The sequence below is a fragment of the Kryptolebias marmoratus genome, linkage group LG11, assembly GCF_001649575.2.
Source record: "Kryptolebias marmoratus isolate JLee-2015 linkage group LG11, ASM164957v2, whole genome shotgun sequence".
Classification (NCBI taxonomy): Eukaryota; Metazoa; Chordata; class Actinopteri; order Cyprinodontiformes; family Rivulidae; genus Kryptolebias; species Kryptolebias marmoratus.
Window position 1 is genome coordinate 4732320 of NC_051440.1, and position 22775 is coordinate 4755094.

The following is a 22775-nucleotide window of genomic DNA, read 5'->3' on the forward strand; positions in this document are numbered from 1 at the left end:
TTTTTTTTTTTTTTTTTTTTTTTTTACAGCCACCACCCACTCAGTTATTACAGCAACACAAATATAGTTCATGCAAAAGTGATGGGATGGTGAATTTGTGGCACCAGGCTAATCAAAGCTGACAGTGAAACAGACACTCAAATTTTTATACCCAAAGGGAATAAAAATCGTATTCTTTTAAAAACACACTAAACTTTTAAAAACATACGAAACAAGTTAAAATCTCCAATGCATACAAAGTTTCCTAAAAAGCTGGAATCCAGAGAGTCCAATCCACACAGGGGGAACCCCCACACTCAGTCCCACAGCCTTCATAGCCCCGGCTCCGCCTCTTCCTGCCCTTGCTGCAGCACGCTCCGGTTGCCCCCGCTCGCTCCTCCTGTGGGGCACAGACAACCCTAACCAGAAGTGTTGTCCAAACTAAAAAACCCGCTGGTCTTCTACAAGCCCTCCACGAGGATCCCAGCAGACATCAGTGGAAAACGATACTCACGGATAACCGCTGTCAATCCAACGCGTCGTTTCCCACTGATTGTAGTCGTCGCTGCAGTCATCCGCAGAGCCACCTGATCGATCCGGCTCCTCCATTGTGCCACACACCACACCCGGCTGTAATCGGCTCGCTTGGTTCCCCTCTCTCTTCAGTCCCTCTTGAATGTCAAACCAGTCCTTTTTTAAATGTTCCACCAGCGTCTCTGACAGGTCCGTGATGCGTGCTAATAGGCTACTTCCCGGCACGTCCACCACTACACAGGTGTCCAGCATCAGCCTTTAATCCTTCTGAGTCCACAGTGGATAAGAAAGAATATAACATGCAATAACAGAAAAATACTCAACCATAAACTATTTATAAAGAAAAATGCACAACAATAAACTATTTACAAAAATCACACTTTACAAAATAAAACAATTTCCACTGTGTGACAAATTCATCATAGGTTTGCTCAAGCTGCTATGAAAGTTTTAGGTTTGAGTTGTTTTAGAGAGAGAAATTTGCTCCTAAATGAGTCCTGTTCTGAGATGTGAGTTCTAGACAAATTTCTAGAAACATCTGATAAATGCTATCATAAATTCAGAACTCCTAATAAAATTTTCAGAACTTCTTTTTTTTTAAATATCATTTATAAAAATGATCTGTTGTGCTAATCTTTACATTGTTTTGGGTATGTTAACCACTCCTCCGTGGAAGGATTCTATCCACAAAGTTTAGTTTTCTGTTACACGGTGTACTCAGAAGTATTCAGATCTCTAAATCCCAAGTAGTTGTCAGTGATTGCACAAAATATGAGTTGGAGCTGCTGGATGCTGTTGGATGCAGTTTTAATTATGCAAAGGGAGTTGGGCGTGTTTTTGATCTTGCCAAATGTTGAAAATTTCATCTTGAAAGTTCAGTTTTGAAATATGTAAACAACTCATAGAAACTGAACATAAAGCTATTGTAAACAAAAATGATGTGAGTGTTTGAGACATTTCACAAATTGTTACTTTAAGTTGAAAATGACAAAAACCACTTCTCACTATTTCTTGTCCTTTTCCTCTGGGACCTACCTACCCACATACAAACAAAGCACAAACATTGTCTGTGTGTTATAGAACATATTAAGCAACACTTGTTGAGTATAAACCACAAATTAGTAAAGATTTTAAGGAAAAACGCCTAAAAACAAAACACAACAGTACCCTTGACTGTATAGAGTAGAAAACAATTTCAGATTTATCCCTTATAGCATATCAAAGTAATACCCAAATAACTTAGCTTTTACCAAAACACAAGCCTAAAATAGTTTTCCCATGCCAGTGTTATCAGTGGAATGCTCTACATTTAGCTTCACTGAGATAAAAGAAAAGAAGGCTGTTGTGTCTGAAGGGAAAACTATGTCCTTTAAATACTCCCACAAGACATATGTTATGTAATAATTAATACTAACACAATTATTCTTCATAGTACAGTACAAGTCAAGATAATAATTAGATTTTTATTTGTTTGTTTATTTTTTCTCTCTAAAAGATTTATGTTAAAAAAGGTAAAAACATTTATTTTTAAGCTGTTTAGTTGGCTGTTTTTGAGTAAGCTAATAGCATCACGCTAGGGTAGATTTTTTTTATCTTTTAAAAGCCATTCTGTCAACCAACTTGGTTTACATAGAGCAATCCCTTCATAAACAATATATTGACTTATCTGAAAGTTAAAATCTTAAAAGTAAAATCAATACGTATTTTTTTTAAAGAAGGATTTTGTCAGATGCTTATGTAGACTCTAAATCGTTGTTTTGCTGCAGTCGAAACACTTGATTTTCAAAAAGATCTATTGGCTACTCATCTCTAAAGTAACCTTTCAAAGATAAAAAAATAATAATATAATAATTCTGCAACAAAAAATGACAAGTAGTGCCCCCTGGCTTAGACTAAAAATGAAAAACATTCAAAGAAAATAGATGGTCGAATATTAAAATGTCAGTTTCAATTTTTTATGGTAAGACTTTAGTTAACACATCAAGTATTCAAGCAGTTCATATCAGGCATTTTATATTTCCTTGTGTGGATCTCTCTGTCCAAGCACAAGGGCCCACTTTGAGCCGACCCTCTGCATGTGTGGGATGGGAATGTTGGGACCCATGGCTCAGCACAGCCAGCTTGTTCCCTCCCAGCCACACAAACAGTACCCGTCCTGCTCTGTTTTTGTCCCCACACGACAGCTCCGTGATAAAACTGCAACCACTGTTTTCTCCTGTGAGCCCGGTCAGTGAAAGGAGTACCATACTGCTGAGTCACTAAAGCCAAAAAGTGCCTATTTTACTTAAAGCCTAACCACCAGAAGCAACTCTTTGAGTAAACCATTTCTTCAGTCAGAATAACAAAGTGGTTTTTTCAAAGTTTTATTTTTGTAAATTAAGCCAAACTATGTGGAACCGGTAACAGTATGAGGATCTCTGAACCATCAAGGATATTAAAGTTGGAGTCTACAGCCTTACTGACTCCATCTTGAACTCCCAGCGTGCTGATTGAAGCTAGTGTTGGCCTCTCAAAATGGTGAGTGGTTTTGCTTAATACTCCTGCTTCTCCTCAGTGATTGATTTCTCTGTTTGTGCCAATAAGAAATCCATTGTTTTTGGCACAATGAAACTCAGCTACAATGATGTAGAATTAGTTTTCTGCAAATGGGTATTTGTGTTCATTTGGTGGTTTTAACCAAAGGTATTCTGCTGTACCACAGCATGTTGTAAGAGGGTCTTAAAATAGATTTTTAAACTACTGATACAGCAGACATAAAAAAGGACAGTAAGATGTTAGTATGCATGTAGCTCGATATTATTGATAAGATGGAATTAATAACAAGTTTTTATGCTTTGTACATCCTTCTTTTAGCTCTCTTTACAATGGGTTAACACCTCACTACGCTCTCCACAACCTATTAGAACATGGCTTTATTGTGGCAAACTTGGAAAACCTCCTTCATGATGCAGCTTGGCTCTTAGTACTCACCAAACAGTTTTTTTCTTGCTAGTTTCCTCATCCCAAAGACACTCTCTTGTGCCCTCATCACATTCTATTACCAGCATGTTGCCATGGCAATATTACCACATACGCCCACGATCACACAACTGCCTGGGTACAGCCCTGGCACGATTCTTTCAGACCGCTCCCAAATGCAGCTGCACATTAGAAGATAATGCCACGCTATCACAATGCTACCTCCAAGGGTATCACATAAGTGCTAGGTCCAGCAGGCCACACCATGATGAGAAGTACCTCTTGCCTTGCGTCTAAAAGGTGAATGAAGGAACATGGTACAGTTTTTATTGACACATAAAGAGCGTGGATTGGTTGTTGCAGCCATGTAGTGAAACCATAGTGTGATCCTATTGGTTGTAGTGAGAATGGAAGCAGAGTGTGATACATGCAGCAGCCACACCACTAAGAGCATTGCAATAACTTACGTGGAGAGATACCAGCAAGGTGTAGGTATGATGGGGTTGTAGCCCAGGCATGAGGCCAGCGTGGCCAATCTTGTTTTAGATTCTTGAAGCCACACAGGTGCATTTGGGCCTCATGTCATGTTACACATTGCCACTACACTCCATCCATGCTACCACCATGATAACAAACCGCCATAACCTCACTGCAGAAGTTTTGTACTGTATATGCTCCAAACTCTCTTTCAGCTGTCATGTGTTATTGGAAACCCACTGCATTCCTAATATGCCACATACAAAAAAAAATAAAAAAACATGCCAGGACTTTGCAAAGACCATCCATGTTTTGGCTGTTTTTTTTACATCATAGAGGGTCATCATCTAGTGTAATAGGATGATTAGAACAATGATTTTTTAAAATACATTTTTATGTGAATTTAATTAACTTTTCAAATGACAAAAAACTAATGCACCTGTTTGGCAAAGGATAGCAGTTTTTAAGTGTATCACTAGCAATAGTAAGCCACTGAAATGAAGGTAAGATTTGAAAATTTGTATCAAACTTGATGGCTGTTACATTAATGGATATGTAGAAGAGTCTGACAGCGACAATTCCACAAACATTAAAAATATTTGTTAGTGTAATTGGATTTTTTTAAATAACACACATATAAGACTGCTTTAGAAGAATTAGCAGCTAAAAGAAAACTAAATTTAAAAATCTATTGTAAAGTGGTTGAACCAATAAAATCAGCTATAACCTACAGGGAGAGGTAAAATCAGATTTTGACACATGGTGCAGTATTCATGTGGCATTAACTGGGAACAGAAACTACATGAAACATTACTGGAAAACTGTAAGTGACAGAAACATGCCCACGAGCATCCCACAGCATTTAAATCCCCCCTTAACACACATTCAAAGAATGGAAACAAGTCCTACAATAAATCTCAGAGCACAGAGAGCACACCCTGGTGATTTGTCCAACACAAGTCATTGAGTGGCTGTTATTTTACCCGATTTGTGACGTGCAGCCCAAACAGAGGTGTTCTTTGTTTAACTTACACTGCAGATGTTCACCTAGGCAACTTAAAGGGGAAACCCACCGTGTCCGTTCAGGTTTCAACCCAGACATAAAAACAAATGTCCTTGACAAAAAAAAAAAAAAAAAGCAGAAAAATTTGAAACAATACCATCTCAGCTCACCATATGCTCAGGAAACTTTAGCCTTGGTGTACTTGAGCTGGAGAGATCGTAACCTGTGATGCTTCTGCTCTGAGGAAATAAGGTCTTGATTTTAGAATAAACAAAATAGGATACTTTAGTTTCATAAAAAACTGTCAACACCAAACCTAAATAACTCAAAGACAAACAGCACCAAAAAACAAGCGTGTCCACTGATGGCAGAACGAAAGCGATCACTCTCAGAGCAATCAACGCAGCACTTAGCGACACACTCAAAGTGCCCAGGACCAAATTTCTTGGTTGAACAACTCATCTTCATTAATAGGGTAATCCACAGAAGAGCACAATAATGAGCCGGGGGGACATGTAATGGAATCTGCTGCAACTGTGACTTGAAGGCTTTGACCCTTTCATCAATTATAGGGTCAGTATAATTCGTCTACACTTTTATTGCAGTCAGCCAATGGAGACATTTAACTGTTTCAGCACTTGTTCTATTGTATTTAAATTTATTAACACTTTCCCAAAAGTAATAGATGTTTTTTTTTGTCCTGTCTTTAATATAACATGCCCAGGTTTACTAGTGCCTGGCACAGAGCTGGTATAATTTCTGAATCACTGTGATGCTTTTTCTGAAAATGGCCCTGGAGGAGCCATGCCAAGACTGCAGTTAAAAGACACCACCTCCCCCCCTTCCTCCTCTGTTTTTGCATCTTTGTGTGTATATTGTGGGTCTGTCCCACTGCCCGTTCTTTCTTCTGAGTACTGCGTCAATCTGAACTTAAAAAAAAAACAACAATAAAAACTCTTTTGTTACTTAAACATCACTAAACTCCTAAGTTTCCTCATTGCTCACAATTACGTAATTCAAGAAGTTTCAGCACAACCAAAGCAAATTATTTTAGTGTCATAACCTGTCAGTCTATCAACGCTTCAAAATGGATCAGTTATTTTGTAGTTTCTGCTTGAACACTGAGGCATTTAAATAAGCTGCAAAAGTGGAAGTGAATTAGTGATGCTCTCTGCGCCTCTCACATTCCTTTTGTCTCACTGAAATGATTGTAAGTTCCCTTGTCTGCATCTATTGACACCAGCCATATGAGCTGAAACTTGTTTAGTAAAACATAAAAGGTTGAGTGGTTGTGCGTGTGCAACAAAGATCTCATTTTATAACTACCTGCTAATTGTGCCCAGCCGTAAACATAAAATTTGTAACCACACCACTGACGGATATCATTAACTAAAAGGATTAGAGCATAGTTTGGGCAGGGGGGAGGGCGTCTGTGGCTTCTCCCCGACAGAAAATGGACTAATCTAAATGGGATACATCAATAAAACAGTGGAATAAAGTTGCGGGCACTTAAAAGCGTCAGCCTCTTTGCTCAGGCTCAAAAATGGGAAAGAGAGTCACTGGCTGGCAGCCAGCCAATAAATTAGAAGATAAGAAATATTATTCTACTGGCACACCAGTAGCTTGCAGCTATTTAAAACAGGGAGGTTTATTGATAATTGAATTACTTGGAGGGGAAAAAAAAAATATACAAGACAAGAATAGAATGCTTGGAGGCGGATCAATAAGGAGATAGTGTAGTGGATTACACTGCAGTGGCAAGCAAAACAGCTATGAGGATGCAGGCTGTGTGATCATACAGTTTGTTTGTGACACTGATGCATTTAATGGATGATGCTGTACTCTGATGCAGACACATTTGCTGAAGTTAAAAACTTCTACAATTTAATTTGAAAATGAAGCGCCTCATAGGAAGATGACATCATGTTATCATTGTGCAGCATTTGTGACAACATGGAATGTGTTTGCCTGCCTTTCAGACGCTGAGCTGAAGTAAGATGGCCTCGGAAAGAACGCCAACGCCTCCAAGCAGCTCCAGACAGAGCAGCTCACTCTCGTCGTCGCCGATGAGGCAAGTCGCAGCAATATTTGATAAATTTGGTTTTACAGTTCCTTTGTGCAATCACAGGTGAACAATCAGCCACTATGACATCTGGCACTGTTTTTATACACACACAAACAAAAAGGAGCTAAGCACACAGGTGAAGGGATGGAATTAAATGAAACTGCATGTATTTAAAGGTCATGTGACTGCACATGGAGTTGACAGTATGATTTCACTGATGGTTTCATGTCAGTACTGTGTGGCTCCCCCTCAAGCATGGTACAAGCAGCAACTTGGTGAGGAACAAATTCACACGGCCATACCTTCTCCTGATGTACCTGTTCCCTAAGATCCAGCGGACTGGCACTGGGCCTGAATAAATGTCCCTCTACTTTGTGAACTTACAGTTTTAAACCTGTGACTCTTAGTTTTTATCATATTTAATGAACTATATTTGGACGAGAGGGTGGAGCTGCAGAAGGATACATGAAGTCTGACTCAAGACACATATTACCTATGTTTGGTTCCCAAAAGTTGTTTCATTTTGGAAAAGATTTTACCGTTTCTTAGTATAAGAAGGAAAAGTATCTAGCAGATGACATCATAATGACGTGCAAAAAACAAACAAACAAAGCAGTGTTTTAATATTTTACGACAGAAGTTGACACCTAAATGTTTTTTCTGGCCACAGCAAGCATGACAGGATGAAAGAAGCTGGCTATTCTTCTTCCGTCTTATTTTGACAGTGGTGGCAGCTGTTGTGTAAGGGATGCTGGAGTTATGGCAGCTTTCACAGAAGAACAGAATGAGTTCCACAGTGCTTCCACTAATCATTTGTGTCATTAATCACCTTTGGTAGTTTAGGAAATAAATGTATCGCAACAGATCATCAGGCTGCTGAAATATCTGGCGTATCTGGCTTTTAGTGGTAAATCAGCTGGAAAATACAAACTCAGTCACATCTCTGTGCAAATCTCTAAATTTTCATGACTCAGATGATATGTATGCAACAGCACAGGGTCAATGTCATGTTCTCCCCTGCCCCCACCCCCCAAAATCCTCCACCTGTCCCAAATTTGATCTGTTTCTATTTAACATTGGGGACCAGTCAGTTCTGCTGGCAGGTACATCAAAGGAGTTGAGATGTGATGTCATTCATAGATATTTATACCCCCCCCCCCCCACCCACACACACACACACACACACACACACACACACACCAAGAGTTCCCTTAATGTGTGTATGTGTTTTTACAGCACGTTGTCTTTGTTCACTTTCTGTTGATGTAGGACTATTAGAGAAGTTGCATAAACACAGTTGATGTCAAGAAAAGCACGTGAGAATAAAAAGTGAAAAAAGGAAGAGGGATAATGTAAGGTCCATATTTATAAACCTTATGGTGCATGCAACCCGACATGTGCAAGTCACTGCAACAGTTAAATTGAACATCGGAGGTAGACTGAAAAAAGGAGAAACAGACTCGGAGCATTACGTCTTTGGTGAAGCTGGTCTTGGCTGCACATCAGAAGTTGTTTAAAACATCTGCAAGTCAAATGTCTGCACGTGTTGCCAGCATTTAACTGGATCAGTCAGACGCCAAAATGATCTCTGTGTGCTGCTTTTTCAGGAGTGGCACAAGCCTGACCTTTGCCTAAAGAATCAAGGCATGCCTTGAGCATTTAAAAGCATCATCCTACCACAGTCCAGCAGCAATCCTTTGTAATGCTGTAACTCTGAGTGAGATGGAGTTCTGTTTAACTTCATTTTAGGTTTATGCACCATTTTAAAGGCATTCACATCCAGTTTGGTCTCTAAATACTTTCATCTTAATTTTTTTTTCTAGGACAAGAGTGTCCTTATTTCTGTCTTCAGCACAAGCCAAAGCCACAGTGGTCAGTCCACAAAATCTCACAGCTCATTTTGCCCACATTTCCATTCAGTCAGTCCAAAAAGGCTGCGGTTTCTATTGTCAAGTTTCAGAAGTCTTTTTTTATTTGTTCCTCAGTGACGCCAGGCTTCAGACTGTGATATTCATGCACCACAGACATTAGACTCCTTCCTGCTTACAGTTTATTCAATGAATTCCATATTGGCAGACTGAGGCAGGGATAGTCTGAACTAAATACAGAGATCCAAAACAGACGGCAACATAAACAAACACGTGCTTCTGTTTTCTCCTTCCAACGTGATGCTTAGCTGGCCAATAAAAGAACATGGAGTTTATGATTGTTGTTTTAAAGCATGTGGCGAGGGATTTCATTCAAAAGCCAATGTGATACTGTATTGTAAAAGCCATAAAGCTGTTATACAGACTCATGGCAAACCCAACCTATTTGTCTGTGAACAACAACAACAAAATAATCAGTCACAGTTTTCTTGAAAGGCTGTCTAGTTTGTACATATCATTTTCTGATTACATAAAGTCATGGGAAAAAGAAAGTTGACCCGTTTTCAGCTCTTGGGTTTTACATATTAGGACATGATAAAAAGAATCTGATCTTCACCAGGTTCTAAAGTTATTCAAATCGAACCTCAAGTGTACAAAAGCACACAACAGATTCCACCCTGTCACTATTTATTAAAAGCAAAATGGAAAAGCTGTTTGTTAAAAACTAAGTCCATCCAATGTTTCAGCAGCTTGTAGAACCTCCCTTCAGCAACGATAATATGAAGTATTTGTTTTCTGTAAGACTTTGTCAGTTTCTCATAAAGTTGTGAAGGAATTTCAGCCCACTCCTCTTTAGAAAATTGCTTCAGTTCATTGAGGTTTGCAGACATTTGCTTCCTCACAGCTCTCTGACAGTCCCACCACAACAATTCAATCAGGTTGAGGTCTGGACTTTGACAGGACCACCACAACATCTTGATTGTTTTCTTTTTCAGTTGTTTTGTTGTAGATTTGCTGCTGTGTTTGGGATCATTGTCCTGTTTTGTGATCCAGTTTGGTCTGAGCTTCAGCAGATGGACAGATGGCCTCACATTTGACTCCAGAATCCTTTGGTCTGCAAAGGAGTTTGTGGTCGACTCAATGACTGCATGGTGCTCAGCTCCTGTGGCTGCAAACAAGCCCTCCACTACAATTCTAGTTACACTTGAGGTTAGACTTGAATCAGTGTAGAACCTGGTAAACAAACATTTTTATAACATTTTGATACGTAAAAAAAGTGACTGGATTTTCTTTACCCAATGATTATATAGTCTAAATTTACTAATAAAGTGCACTGGATGTACAAAAATAAGTCCCAATTGTATAAAAAATGTAATGTTATTGGGCTGGGCTAAGCCCCCAAAGTTTGCACAGCCTCTGGAGCCACACAATGCATCTACCCTTTAATTCAAACATCAGTGGGATCCTTGCTGTCGACAACAAGGTGGTTTAATGTGCCGAGAGACTTTTAATCAGGCAAAGAGAAGCAGTCATTACTCTGTCTGTTTAATATCTGTGAGGTGTGGCATGCTCCACCTAAACCACTTGAAACCTGACTCAACAAGCCTGATATTGGTCTTCTACTCCTGAGGAACACATTGGTTCCTGCATGCTGTCCACTAACACCCATACTTACTGTAAATATCACCTTTTTGCTGTTTCAGTTCATGTCTATCGGAATTCCTCTTGACTAACAAGCATTATATCGCTCTGCGAGCTCCCACAGTGCACTGGGGGAAAAAAGTGACTCAGTGTGGCTTGAAGCTCATTTATGTTGTCATTTACTGTCACTGTCTTCATGATGTGATTAAGTTATAGGGGATCAGTCCATCTGAGAAAGATATGCTCTTATTTGTTTCTTTTGCCCCCCTGTGTTTTGTAAGGATTTCACTCAGTCGGAATAAAAGATAACACAAACTGAATTGAGTACCATTTCAAAACTGTAATTATAAATCCTTCAAGCAAAATAACAAAAATAGTATAATGAATGTGGTATCGCAGGTAAAAATGCAATTAATTATTTAAGAAAAAAAGTACATTTAAAAACTGGCACTATAGACTTTTAGAGGAACACATTTTAAGAGGTATTTTAAAAAATGTATAAATTGATTTAGGCTGTGGCCTTGTGATGTGCAACTCCTAAAAGAATTGTTCAAAACTCGTGAGTCATTTTACAAATTGGGAATCATAAATCTTCATTCACCCATTCATCTTCTAATGCTTATCCGTGGAGGCAACAGGTCCAGGAGAAAAACCCAAACCTCCTCCCTAGCGACTTTCTCCAGCTCCTCCTGGAAGATCCCAAGGTGTTCCCAGGCCAGAGAGGATACATAATCCCTCCAATAAGTTCTGGGTCTGCCCCGAGGTCTCTTCCCAGTGGGACATGGCCGAAAAACCTCCAAATGGAGGCGTCCAGGAGGTATCCTAATCAGATGCCTGAATCACCTCAATCGAGTCATAATTCTTTTCTCCTTGAACTCATGAACTCACTGATTGGTCCCTGCTACAGCTAGCTAAATGTAAGAAAAAGAAAGACCCACTGATTGTCACACACCTGAGTGTGCAAAATTTGTTCTCCGCATGTGACCCATCCCCTGAGGGAGCAGTGAGCAGCAGCGGTGCCACGCTCGGGAATCTTTTTGGTGATCTAACCCCCCAATTCCAACCCTTAATGCTGAGTGTCAAGCAGGGTGGCAATGGGTCCCATTTTTTCAGTCTTTGGAATGACCAGGCCAGGGATTGAACCCCCGACCTCCCAGTTTCAGGGCAGACCCTCTACCATTAGGCCACTGAGCTGGTAACTGCAAAGAAGAGACAAGGCAGGCAACATGTCACTGATATGTAGCTGCTACGCTAACTGCATTTAATAAATATATCAAACTAGCCACTGCATTAATACCTTGACAACAGCAGCAGCTCTGGTTTTTTGTTTCAACTCAACTGCCCCCTACTGTCCCGCTGTGAGCAATGAACAAACAAATCACTCAGGTGTAGTGGTCTGTGAGTGCTGTTTGAATCAAACAAATCAAACTCCTGACTCACTTGTTTGAGTACAAAATACAACTCCTGACTCGCACGAATCTGGGCAGTAAGTAAGTCTTGCAAGCAAGTCATTTGTTACTATTTGCTCCCTCCCATGCCTGCAACAGTGTACGCGCTTTCTGAGGGAGTCTCTCTTTTACCTGAGGTGAAAATCTGCGGTTTTGGACATAGTTATTCTCTGAAATATTCTTTTCCCGCTCAAATGTGCTTGTATTTATATTTATTTTGCATGATTAGTTAATTTTCTGATGTGTGTGTGCAGAGAGAAAAACACATATTTCTCATTTGAGAATTGATGTTTTTTTTCCACTATGAAATGGATCATTTTCCTTTTTCAAATCAGTGGTAAAAGCAGTTGGAATCAGTGGGGATTGGGAGTAGAGCTTGTGTGACTCAGATGAATCAAATGACTCAAAACTCAGATTCTCTCTGGTGAGTGATGCATTTAAACACGAATCATTAAAAAGAATCAAACTTCCCATCACTACTGTGGCCTTTAGGCAGAGACGAGTGTTACTTTGTGTCCCAGAGACTGCTGTGTTTAATAATGGTGACTAACACGATGTCTGTGAGGAACCAGTTGGCCCAAAGAGGAGGAGACTGCAAAAGTGCAAGGGGATTTGTAAAAAAAAAAAAAAAAAACTGCTCTGAGAGTGGGAGCTCCAGGACTTTTTTCTTGTATTGTGTGTGTATGTGAGTGTGTGTTTTCCAGTGTGTTTTCACTTTTACCTCTGCCTTTTTTATTGTCCTTTTGGGCGCTTTCATGACAAAGAATTCTGTTCACTGTTACCACATAATTATAGCTCTTCTGTGATACTGTTCTTATTTTTTTCACTGGAGAGGTGTGACCTTCACAGTCCGTCTGTGTTGGTCTTTTCTAATCTCATTTTGCCTTAGTACAGGTCCATTAGCATTGAAGCACCCTTGTAACTATTCACACATTAGTCTTTTTGATTTGTTTTTCCCTTGAAATCTGTAGAAAAACAAACACATAAATACTGAGAATAGTGTGCTATCATTTTGGCAGCAGCACATTGTCACATTGTGTAGACAAACTTTAAAAATATTCTTTTTGCAAAACACAAATTCAGCATAGGTACTTATAGAACTCTTGGCAAAACAAGTGCGAAAACCTAGTCCTTTTGGTACTCCTTAGCTCTGACTTACTTTATAATAAAAACCTTATTGAAACTTAAACAGGTCACAGAAAGCTAGACTTTAATTCACCGATTGAAATCTTTCATGGTTTTTACTATAGATTATTTAACTCAGTGTGCTGATGTCACACACTGACTTTTGAGCTGTCTATACTTCCCACCATCTTTGTATATGAACTTTTCCTATTTGTATAAACTTTCCACCTACTTACTTATACAAATCATACCTCCAGACATAGAAATTTTGTTTATCTATTGAATTAATGTTTAAATGTAAAGCTCTACTAAGTTTTTAATTACTGCTGGGACCATACATTTTTCATGAACCAATAGGATTGCTTATAAAGATTACCCATCAACTCATGTACCATAAATAATTTGTTTGATCATATTTATTTATCTTTTGTTTTTGCTCAGCTTTGATAATTACAGCCATTTTAGACTGATTTCACCAGAACTATTATTAATTTTTTCCTCTCAAACATACCAATTTTGTTACAACAGATGTCTTATTTGGACAAAAGGTGTTTGAGTTTCTAGCAGCCAAAGGCAATTTAGTTGTCACACATTATTGAAGCGACTGGTTTTGATCAGGTATAAAGCCACTTATCAAACCTTTAAATTACACAAATATAAAAACTGAGTGTGCAGCTCTGCAGTCTGAAGCCTCTTTGTTTCATCAGTCACAAGTGAGCTCATCATTATTGGGCTCACTTGTTCAGAGCAGTGACCTTTCCAGCAGAACTCCATGTTCCTGAAGTACACGCTGTATGCACTCAGTGCTCGAGTACATGCAAAATTAAAAAGTCAATCATCCAAAAGTTAAAGTAATCTTTTACTCCTGACTAGAAGTTAGCTCAATGTTGCTCTGATTCGGGCAGGTTTTCTCTTCAGATCGCCATTAAAATGACCTGTTTTTTAAAAACCAGCTGCTTCAAATATCTTTATTGCCTGCAGCCAAAAGGCAGGCAGTTATGTGTTTGCCTGTGTCTGTGTCTGTCTGCCACAGTTGATCAATACAAAAATGGCTTAAACTCAGTCCATTTTACAGATATTGAGCTAAGATTTGGTGTAGTAGTAGCTGAGGCTCAATTGTAACATGCATTTTAAGTGCTAGCACATCTCTTGATGTCATTTTAGATCTTCCATATTGTTACCTCCGTCAAGGAGGTTATGTTTTGGTGGTGTTCTGGTTAAAGGCAAAGATCAAAGGTCAAGGTCACAGATCAGCTCGTGCTCTAACTCTGCAGCTGCAAACAGGGATATTAAACTATACAGCTGGAAACCTCATGGCTCAAGGCTTTTAGTAATTTTTAAAGATTTGACATGAATGGCTACATCTCCATCTTTTTTCACTGTAAGATGGCCTTGATTTGAAATTATTTTATGCAAGGTGGCTAGTTTTTTTTTCTTTGTTTCTGAAATTTTCTCTAAGAGATGAAGTTATTTAAAGTTTTTTTTGTTGTTGTCTATAAATTCAGCTAAAAGGAACCAATCCATTACAAAATATAAGTAAAAGAAGATTGACTCAAAAATCAGACCTTCACAAATAATTGTTTAAAATATAGCATTGGAAGAAGGATTATCTAACATTTCCCTTCTCTAATCTGGTGTCTACCAATCTTGTAACACCTAATTTTATTTGTGATTTATTAACAGGTTTTTACTGAACTTGATGATAAACTGATGAGGTGATTTAACCATTTGAATCAGGTGTGTTGGAGCAGGACAGCAACAAACACTGATCTCAATATTAGACTATCGTCCAAACAATGATGCACCTCCTCCCCTCAGGATTCCTGTCTGACACAATAGAGACATTATCACCTGACCCTCGCGTGGCCCTGCATGTAAATATTTGTCATTCTCCACACACTGTAGTACACCGTTCCCCCTCCTTCAGAAAACAAACCTATTATTATCATTTTTCTCCCCGCACCAATCCTGCGGTGAGGGCGATGTTTTGTGGCTCGCTGGGCGTGTAAATCTACACAGGCTCATCCTCGTGTGACGCTGTTATATAACCGAGAGGAAAGAATTCAAACGATCCCATTTGGTCTGATATGAACACGAAAATTGTTCATGCTGCTTCACAGTTTCCCCTTTTTTGAAGATTGATTTGGTTGTTTTTTGATTAATTCCCAGGAGACCACAGACTAGTAGAGTGAGTTCAATTTTTTAACAAGAGAAAAGGGTCCCCAATACATACCTGCTACTTTATTTGTTCAGAACATTTCGAGGAAAGTATTTTATTTAATCAGTTACAAAGATTTGCTCTAAAAATCATCTATTGATAAACTCAGGGTCATTTACCCCACAAGGTCCATTTCAATGATCTGTGTAACACTATGTACTCATTTATTCTTCTTTACATTTACACTCATCTGGACCTTTATCCCCTTTCTAATTTAATGACGATTATTAGACATGGACTGATAAACCTCTTGTTTGTGAAACTTGCTGATTAGACTATTTTCGAATGATTCCACCTCCTCAGACAACAGACGACAGAATGATTTTACCTTTTAGCAGTTAGTGGACTGCAGCCAGTATCTGGACTCAGACAGAGTCTTATCTGGACACAGATCATTAAAATAATTTTTAGATTTATTTCTTTTAATTTTTGCACATTTTCCCCACATTTACAATATTCCATTTCAGGCAGTGCAGCTTTTACTACAATCCCCGACTGAAGAAACAAGCGTGGCTATCTCTAAAGGAGAAATATTGAAAATAGAGGTTTTTAGCCAAAATCAACAGACTCTTACTGTTCTTTCGTCCAACGGAGAGTTTAAAACCCGTTTGTGTCAGATGTTTAAAGATGGTGGTGATTAGAAAAAAATACGCTCACAGAAATTACATAAAGTAAGAACTCAGTTTTATAAATGCTCCAAAATCCTAACAGTCACTGACTTTCAACAAATGCACTGAGATTTTTTATCGTCCGAAGTGATGTGTGTGTTTGTCAGCACAATTAGCAAAATATCTCTTGAACCAATGAACAGATTTTATTGAAACACTCAGTACCTTTTGGATATGGTGTGGTAGTAGCTGAGGGTCATCCCTAACACATACTCTGTCTGTTTACAAAAAATTTCATGAGCAATTGGATGGGTTTAATAAAACCCTTCAGAAATTAAATTTTGGAGTCAACTTTAATCAATATATTTGCCACAGCCAGCTGACCTTACAAGACATGAAAATGTCTCTAAATTAGCCGATTATACAGATATTGAGCTCAGATTTGGTGCAGTAGTAGCTGAACATCATCCCCAACATATACTCCAAGCACTACACATTGCACGAGATCTTTGCATTAAACTTTAGTTTTAATCATTGGAATCAATACTGTTTGGCTGTTAGCAAAATATCTTATGAACCACTGGACAAATTTTAATCAAACTCTCAGGAAGTAATCATTGGTCGTACATCTACAAACGATTACATTTTGAAGTCACCATAATTCAAGATGTCCACTGTAGCTAATCAACATTAGTCAAGACAAAAATGGCTCTAACTTTGCCAGTTTTACAGATCTTGAGCTAAGATGTGGTGTGGTAGTAGTTGAGAGTCATCCTTAACACATACTCAGAGTGCTATCCATTGTCGAACATCTTTGCCTAAAACAGTGAACACTGTCTGTTAGCAAATTATCTCACGAACCAGCGGATGGCTTTTAAAGAAACACAAAACAATTAAAAAACTCAAAATTACAGCTGAGATTGTAGCTGAGAGTCAAACTCGACACATACTCTTAGCCTTAGCACGTTTCGCAAAATGTGGCTGTGGCAGCCATCTTGAAGTAAAGTTCTGTCATGAAAGGCGATGGGCGATATGCATTCCTTCAACGGATGCTAGGCCTTTAATTTTGATTAATGTTTTTTTTTTTTTTTTTGATGACACTTGGAATGTTAACACAAAAAATTACAGTTTTCTTTTGCAAAAGCAATAAAAGCTTTAGCTTCCATAGGTATATGTTTAATTTATATCAAAATATTATCAATTTATCCTAAAACTACATTTGAATATATATACATTATTATATATACATTATTTGCTTGAGAAAGACTTCTTTAGGTGGCAATCACTGAATTTTACAAAGTTTACAAAGTAGCATTTGCCTGAAGATTATGAAGCTTGAGTTGTTTTAGGATGACAGGAACTAGGTCCACTTGGACAAGTTGTTAGCTTGACTACCATTGGAGAACTTCTGCCTGATATTCTGAACATATGGTGATTTTTGCTGCATGTAAGACATTGATTACTGATAACAACTCTACAGAATACAACTTCAAAAAAAATCTAAACAATCTCTTTAATGGAAAAATGAATTAAATGTAACTGGGTTTGGAAGGTCTTGAAGGTTTTTGTGTATTGGTAATTGTTGGTGGTCAGTGACAAGTTTTATATTTTGAATTTTAGACTAGATCAGCGAACGTTCAATTACACAGAAATACAACAAATGTCTTTTTAAAGCTGTTAATTTGCACAGGCTGCACAGAAAGCACCCCGGGACCCAAAGAGAAAAATATCCATCTTCATTAGAGACCCTCTCCTGTGTTGACTCAGAGGAGCCATCGATCCGTTCTCTTTCAGGGAGCTTTGGCTCCTTTGGTGCAGGATTTGGACGTGCCCCCTAAAGCCTCCATTCATTAGGGTCAGTGCCAGGAGAGATTGAAGTGGGGAGGAGTGTTTACCTGGTGCAGTACGATGTTCAAGCTGTTATCTACCTGAAGAGGAACTGGAAGGGGTTAAACTAACAAGCACAAAGCTACCAGTTATTGATGGAATTGACCTTGAATACACATTATTGATTTCAGGAATGCCTGGTGTTTAAAGCTTGAAAGCTGCTGTTTTTAGTGGGCTGTTTATAGTTTTCTCTTGATGGAGTTAAGGGGATTGATTTGCTTGTATAAAGGCTCATACTGGTAGGAATCCAGATAAACTGATGACTTACTTGCAGCTTATGTGTTTGCACTTGCTAAACACTTTTTTTCTATTAATTGTACACTCAACTTTTTTTTTTACTCCACTCACAATATTTGTTTTCATAACTATTAATAATTAAAACTCTTAGAGTTCAAGAATCTTTACTTTTCCTTGGGGATAGTTTGATTCACAGACAGTAGTTTGAAAAAAAAACATAAATTTATTCTTAGAAATGAGAGTTGGGAATGACTCTCAGCTACAACCACACCAAACTTTATCTTAATATCTGTAAAAGTAACTGAGTTATAACTATTTTTGTGTTTGCTATCTAAACTATAACAAACTTTGAATGCTCCAGCAGTGGTTTTGTTGGGACAACAGCACATGTTGAGAAACCACAGTTCCACTGAAGATTGAACCCAGGACCTTCTGCATGTAAACCAGATGTTATCACTGCTACATCATGGGCTTAATTAAGCCTCTGCAGTCCCTTGAACTCACATCTGTTCCGTGAAACAAGTTTGAGACAACTTTTACTTTTAGAAATGGGGGCGTTAAACTGAAATTAAATTTTACCGTTGATCCCAGCACAAGTGATCTGTGACATCAATGTAGCAGAGTAGCCCATCATACTGGCACTTGGGACGAGCTGCACTGGCTGCAGTTCTCTACTTAAGCAGTAGGTGTCCCTACTGAGAAAATAACACCACTATGTAGCAGGAATGGGACCACAAAAAAAGTTGCACAGCAACCACTGACATAAATAAAGAGTGACTCCATTAACTTCCATTGTCCAAAATGTTTGTTTTTTGGACAATGGATGAGAAACTGCATCTTCAATACTAAAGTCTCGCCTACACACCCTCCCAACTCACTAACATGCTGTCATATTGTCAATTATAGTGTAATGTGACATTTTTTTTAAAGCCTCAAATAACTAATTAAAACTAAATATGTTTTTATAAGTGCATATTTATACACACAGCAGAAAGATAAGAGCTACAGCAATAAACAAATCTCAATAGCTGAAAAGATTATCTGAAGTATATTTTGATGTTATAGTCAGAAAAATGTCGCATTGGTTTACACAAAAGAGCAGAACTTGGATTTTGTACTGCGGCCAGCCATTAGGGGTTCGCTCGTCCTGAATAGCTCAAACTTTCTGTTCTGTCTCTAGCTATGATATATCTCAAAGGCATTGACATACAGCAAATTCATTCTTCTCTGTACAGCAAAGTTTTTATAACCTGCTTTATTTTAAAGTGTTTTTTTTATTTTTAAGTTTACTGTGCATTTATACCTCAATAAGTTTAGTTCAGTCATCCGGATGTGTGTACAAATGAACTGCAGGCTCTGTCCTGCTGTTCTTCCTTTTGAGTGAGGTAACACTAGTAGAGTGACCAAAGATGTTTAAATGTTGGAATTGGCAGGATCAGCAATATTACCTCCTCAGGAGGTCATCTGTTCTGTAAAGTTCTGTAAAGCCTCCTAATAACCAAGATATTAGAATCACATGTGTTGAAACAGGCAAATATTTAGAACATGGATGACAGTGAGACCAGGAACCACTGTGTCAAACAACTTAATCCTGCTTTCTAACAATATTCTAGCTGTCAAAAGAACTTCACAGGATAACAACAGTATTTGGCTCCACTGGGAATTGAACCCAGGACCTTTTACATGTGAAGCAGATGTGATAACCACTACACTATGACACCCATGGGAATGCTAGAATTTGGACATCTGAAATATAGCCATCTTTGGTGATTCAGATTACTTTCTGTTCTTGTTTAGATGTTTATACTTCACCCTTTACAGAGACTGTTATTTTCTGAATACATGCATCATTTTGTTTTATCCATCCCTGTGTAACAGTATTTTTTTGTTTAAGAACTATATATAACAGAGAGAGTTGAGATAAGAACAAGGGTGAACATCTGTGCAAAGGCCATGTTACATAATCTATCACTGGTCTAAACACAGACTTTGAATTTCTAATTCAACATCCTTAATTATCAAGAGATTATGCTTCTTTTTTCTAATAATTTACAGGATGGTGATAGACCCAAATCACTTTCAATATCGCAGATACCACTATTCTTCACTTATTAGGATCTCTGTGGCAATTTTTGTGGAGCTACTTTGACTGTAGGTTCTGTAGGTTCTGAATTTGTACTTTTAAATTAACTCTGAAGCTGAAAATTAGATTTTATTTTAGGTAATGGATTTATTTTACATGGGATAAAAATTATTAGTAACATATGAATATATTGTGTAATATATAATTTGTATGTGTATTTAAAAAATGCAATTCAGCATCTGTCTCAGTAACTGCAGTGAACGACCAGATTTTAAACTGTACATCTCTGCTTTTGTTTTCTTTACTTGTTGTTTGATTACTCATTAGAGGTTCAGTCACACTGTTTTGTTTTTTGCCACATACATTGGTACATTTAGATTTTTTTTACATCAGTCAAAACATGAAGAAATTAAGATTATTGTGTATAAAAGTCACTGTAATTCTGGTGACGTATATGACATACGTGCAATATTCATGATATGTTCCCATTACATATACTTAGCATGTACTGGGTTGATAGGAGGGAAAATTACAGTGTAATATGGCAAAGGTATGGAGTTTACTATGTTACCTACATTGTTTTTGTTGGCATGGTGTTTTGTTGTTATGTGGGATGTTGCTGTGGTGTATCTGTGGGGTTCACCGGCATTTTCTTATTGCAGTTCCTCCATAAGGCTGTTGTAATGGTCCATTCTTACAGCATCTAGCCATGGTCTCACTCACTGTTTTCTGAGTTGCTATTGCTAGTGCCCTGTCCATGCTAGTACTTTGGCAATTTGTCTTCTGTTCTCCTCATTCTCAAGTAAAATCCAAACCAAAGCCACAACAACAACTTGCACATCTTTTTTTTCCAGGTCCATGTTTGTGAAATGAATGTCAAGTAGAAAATGTTGGTCGTATATCAGTACACAACCAGCCCTGAAAAAATGCTGTTGGTACTCTTACAACATCATATACAGTGTACTCCAACAAAGCAATACGCACAGCAGCAACCACATGACATTGTGTGACACTGTATTTATCCGGTACATATGCCAATAACACAAAGGGATGCACCATTAATAGGCATGTCTAAAGAGACAGACAAAACAGAGAAACAATGCAACACCTATTAAGCATAAAAGCACCACAAGTACACCAAAATTCCATGGCACTGCAGACAGAGCATAAGCATAGCATTACATGAGATTGTAATGTCATCGTTGGGTTAGCTACAGCAAAATAATGTTGTGTTTATGTGTGGTATATGTTACTTTTCCAATTTGCTACAGAATTTCTCAAATGACCAGTAAGTCTGTGACAACCTGGCCCTGCTGAAGATAAGGCTTCATTGTTTTTTGTGTTGTTATTTTCTTGCAGCTACATATCTCAATACACCACAAACATGCAAGGTGAATTTGCAAAACTGCTGCAGGGGTATAAGGATTGTAATCATGTCTTTATTCTTATGAGTACAGAAAATTTTCTTGTGTAAAAAACCCTTCCTGACTGTAATTTGACATCTATCTGATTTTTTTTTTTTGTTTGTTTGTTTGTCCTTCCACAGTACCCGCATGCAGTCTCTCCAGGTGGACTCGGTCCAGCGCTGGATGGAGGACCTCCGCCACATGACAGAGGTGGAGTGTATGTGCGTCCTCCAGGCCAAACCCATCGGGGTGGAGGAGGACACCCAGCAGGGAGAACTGATCGTGACCTCTGGGATTGGGGCAGGGGACCACGTGGCCAGGAACAACCTGCAGACGCTTCTTCGCCGTGCCTTAGTTGTCAGCACAGAGCTGGGGAAGATGTTCCAGCGGCTGGAGAAGGGGCGTTGGCAGAGAGTTCACAGCACGGCTGTACGTGCAAACTGCCACGTGCGCTCTCTGATACATGAGTACAGTGCGGCTCGGAGTACACCACCTGAAATGCAGAAGGTAATGGGTGATTCTGGATGTGATTTTACCAAAACAATGTGCTAGTGGTAAATTATGCATATATATTAATCATCAGAGACACAGTTTGTCACTTATATGCCTGCAAAAAAATAAGAATGATGTGAATTTTTTTGTTAGATTTTTTTGAATGAAAATATATTTTTGTTTACTTCATCATTTCCTGAAATACCTTTCCTTTTCTTCTGCTGCAGTATGAGAAATCACTGCTTGAAAAGTGTTTGGAGCTGACAAATATTACAGAGAGGTACCGCACACATTTAACACACAGAGACATAAAAACAGAGGAACAAACAAAACAGTTTAATTCGCTTTTAAGGTTCTACTTGCCAGGAAATAATAAATGTTCACATGGTCCTACTTGGTATTACAAATATAAACACATGATAAAATACAAGTCATTGTTCAACAAAATAATAAGTTGAAATACAGAAGCAGTGTATGGGGACCATTTGCAAAAAGCTTCTGCCATAATTCTGCTTTTAACATCAAGCACAAAATAAAATTTTCAAAAGTAGCAAAACAAACAAAGAATTAGTCTAGTCTAGACATTTTTAGTCTTAAAGGAATGCATGTTACCAACCACTTAGAATGCCAACATTTTAAACAAAGATCTTAAATTATCTATATGAGTTGAAGATGAGTCTCAGTTACTACCACCCCAAACCTTAGCTCAGTATCTTTTAAACAGACTGATGTATAACCATTTTTGC

General features: G+C 38.3%; 1 protein-coding gene and 1 non-coding gene across 3 annotated transcripts in view; one reads left to right on the top strand and one right to left on the bottom strand.

Moving 5' to 3' along the window:
• The window catches only part of LOC108248188 (INSC spindle orientation adaptor protein), a 64713-nt gene that overhangs the window by 18781 nt on the left and 23157 nt on the right, over positions 1–22775 (top strand). The window contains exons 1-4 of one of the 2 annotated variants that reach the window (XM_017436801.3): positions 2713–3030; positions 6931–7022; positions 21678–22044; positions 22257–22309. In XM_017436801.3, coding sequence (XP_017292290.1) covers positions 6949–7022; positions 21678–22044; positions 22257–22309 — 494 coding nt within the window. In that variant the 5' untranslated portion in view covers positions 2713–3030; positions 6931–6948. Of the gene's footprint in view, positions 1–2712; positions 3031–6930; positions 7023–21677; positions 22045–22256; positions 22310–22775 lie in introns of those variants that run through there. The other variant, XM_017436799.2, reaches the window with a different exon arrangement.
• trnav-cac lies at positions 19697–19769 on the bottom strand. The gene has a single exon. It is a non-coding gene; the product is annotated as a tRNA-Val (tRNA).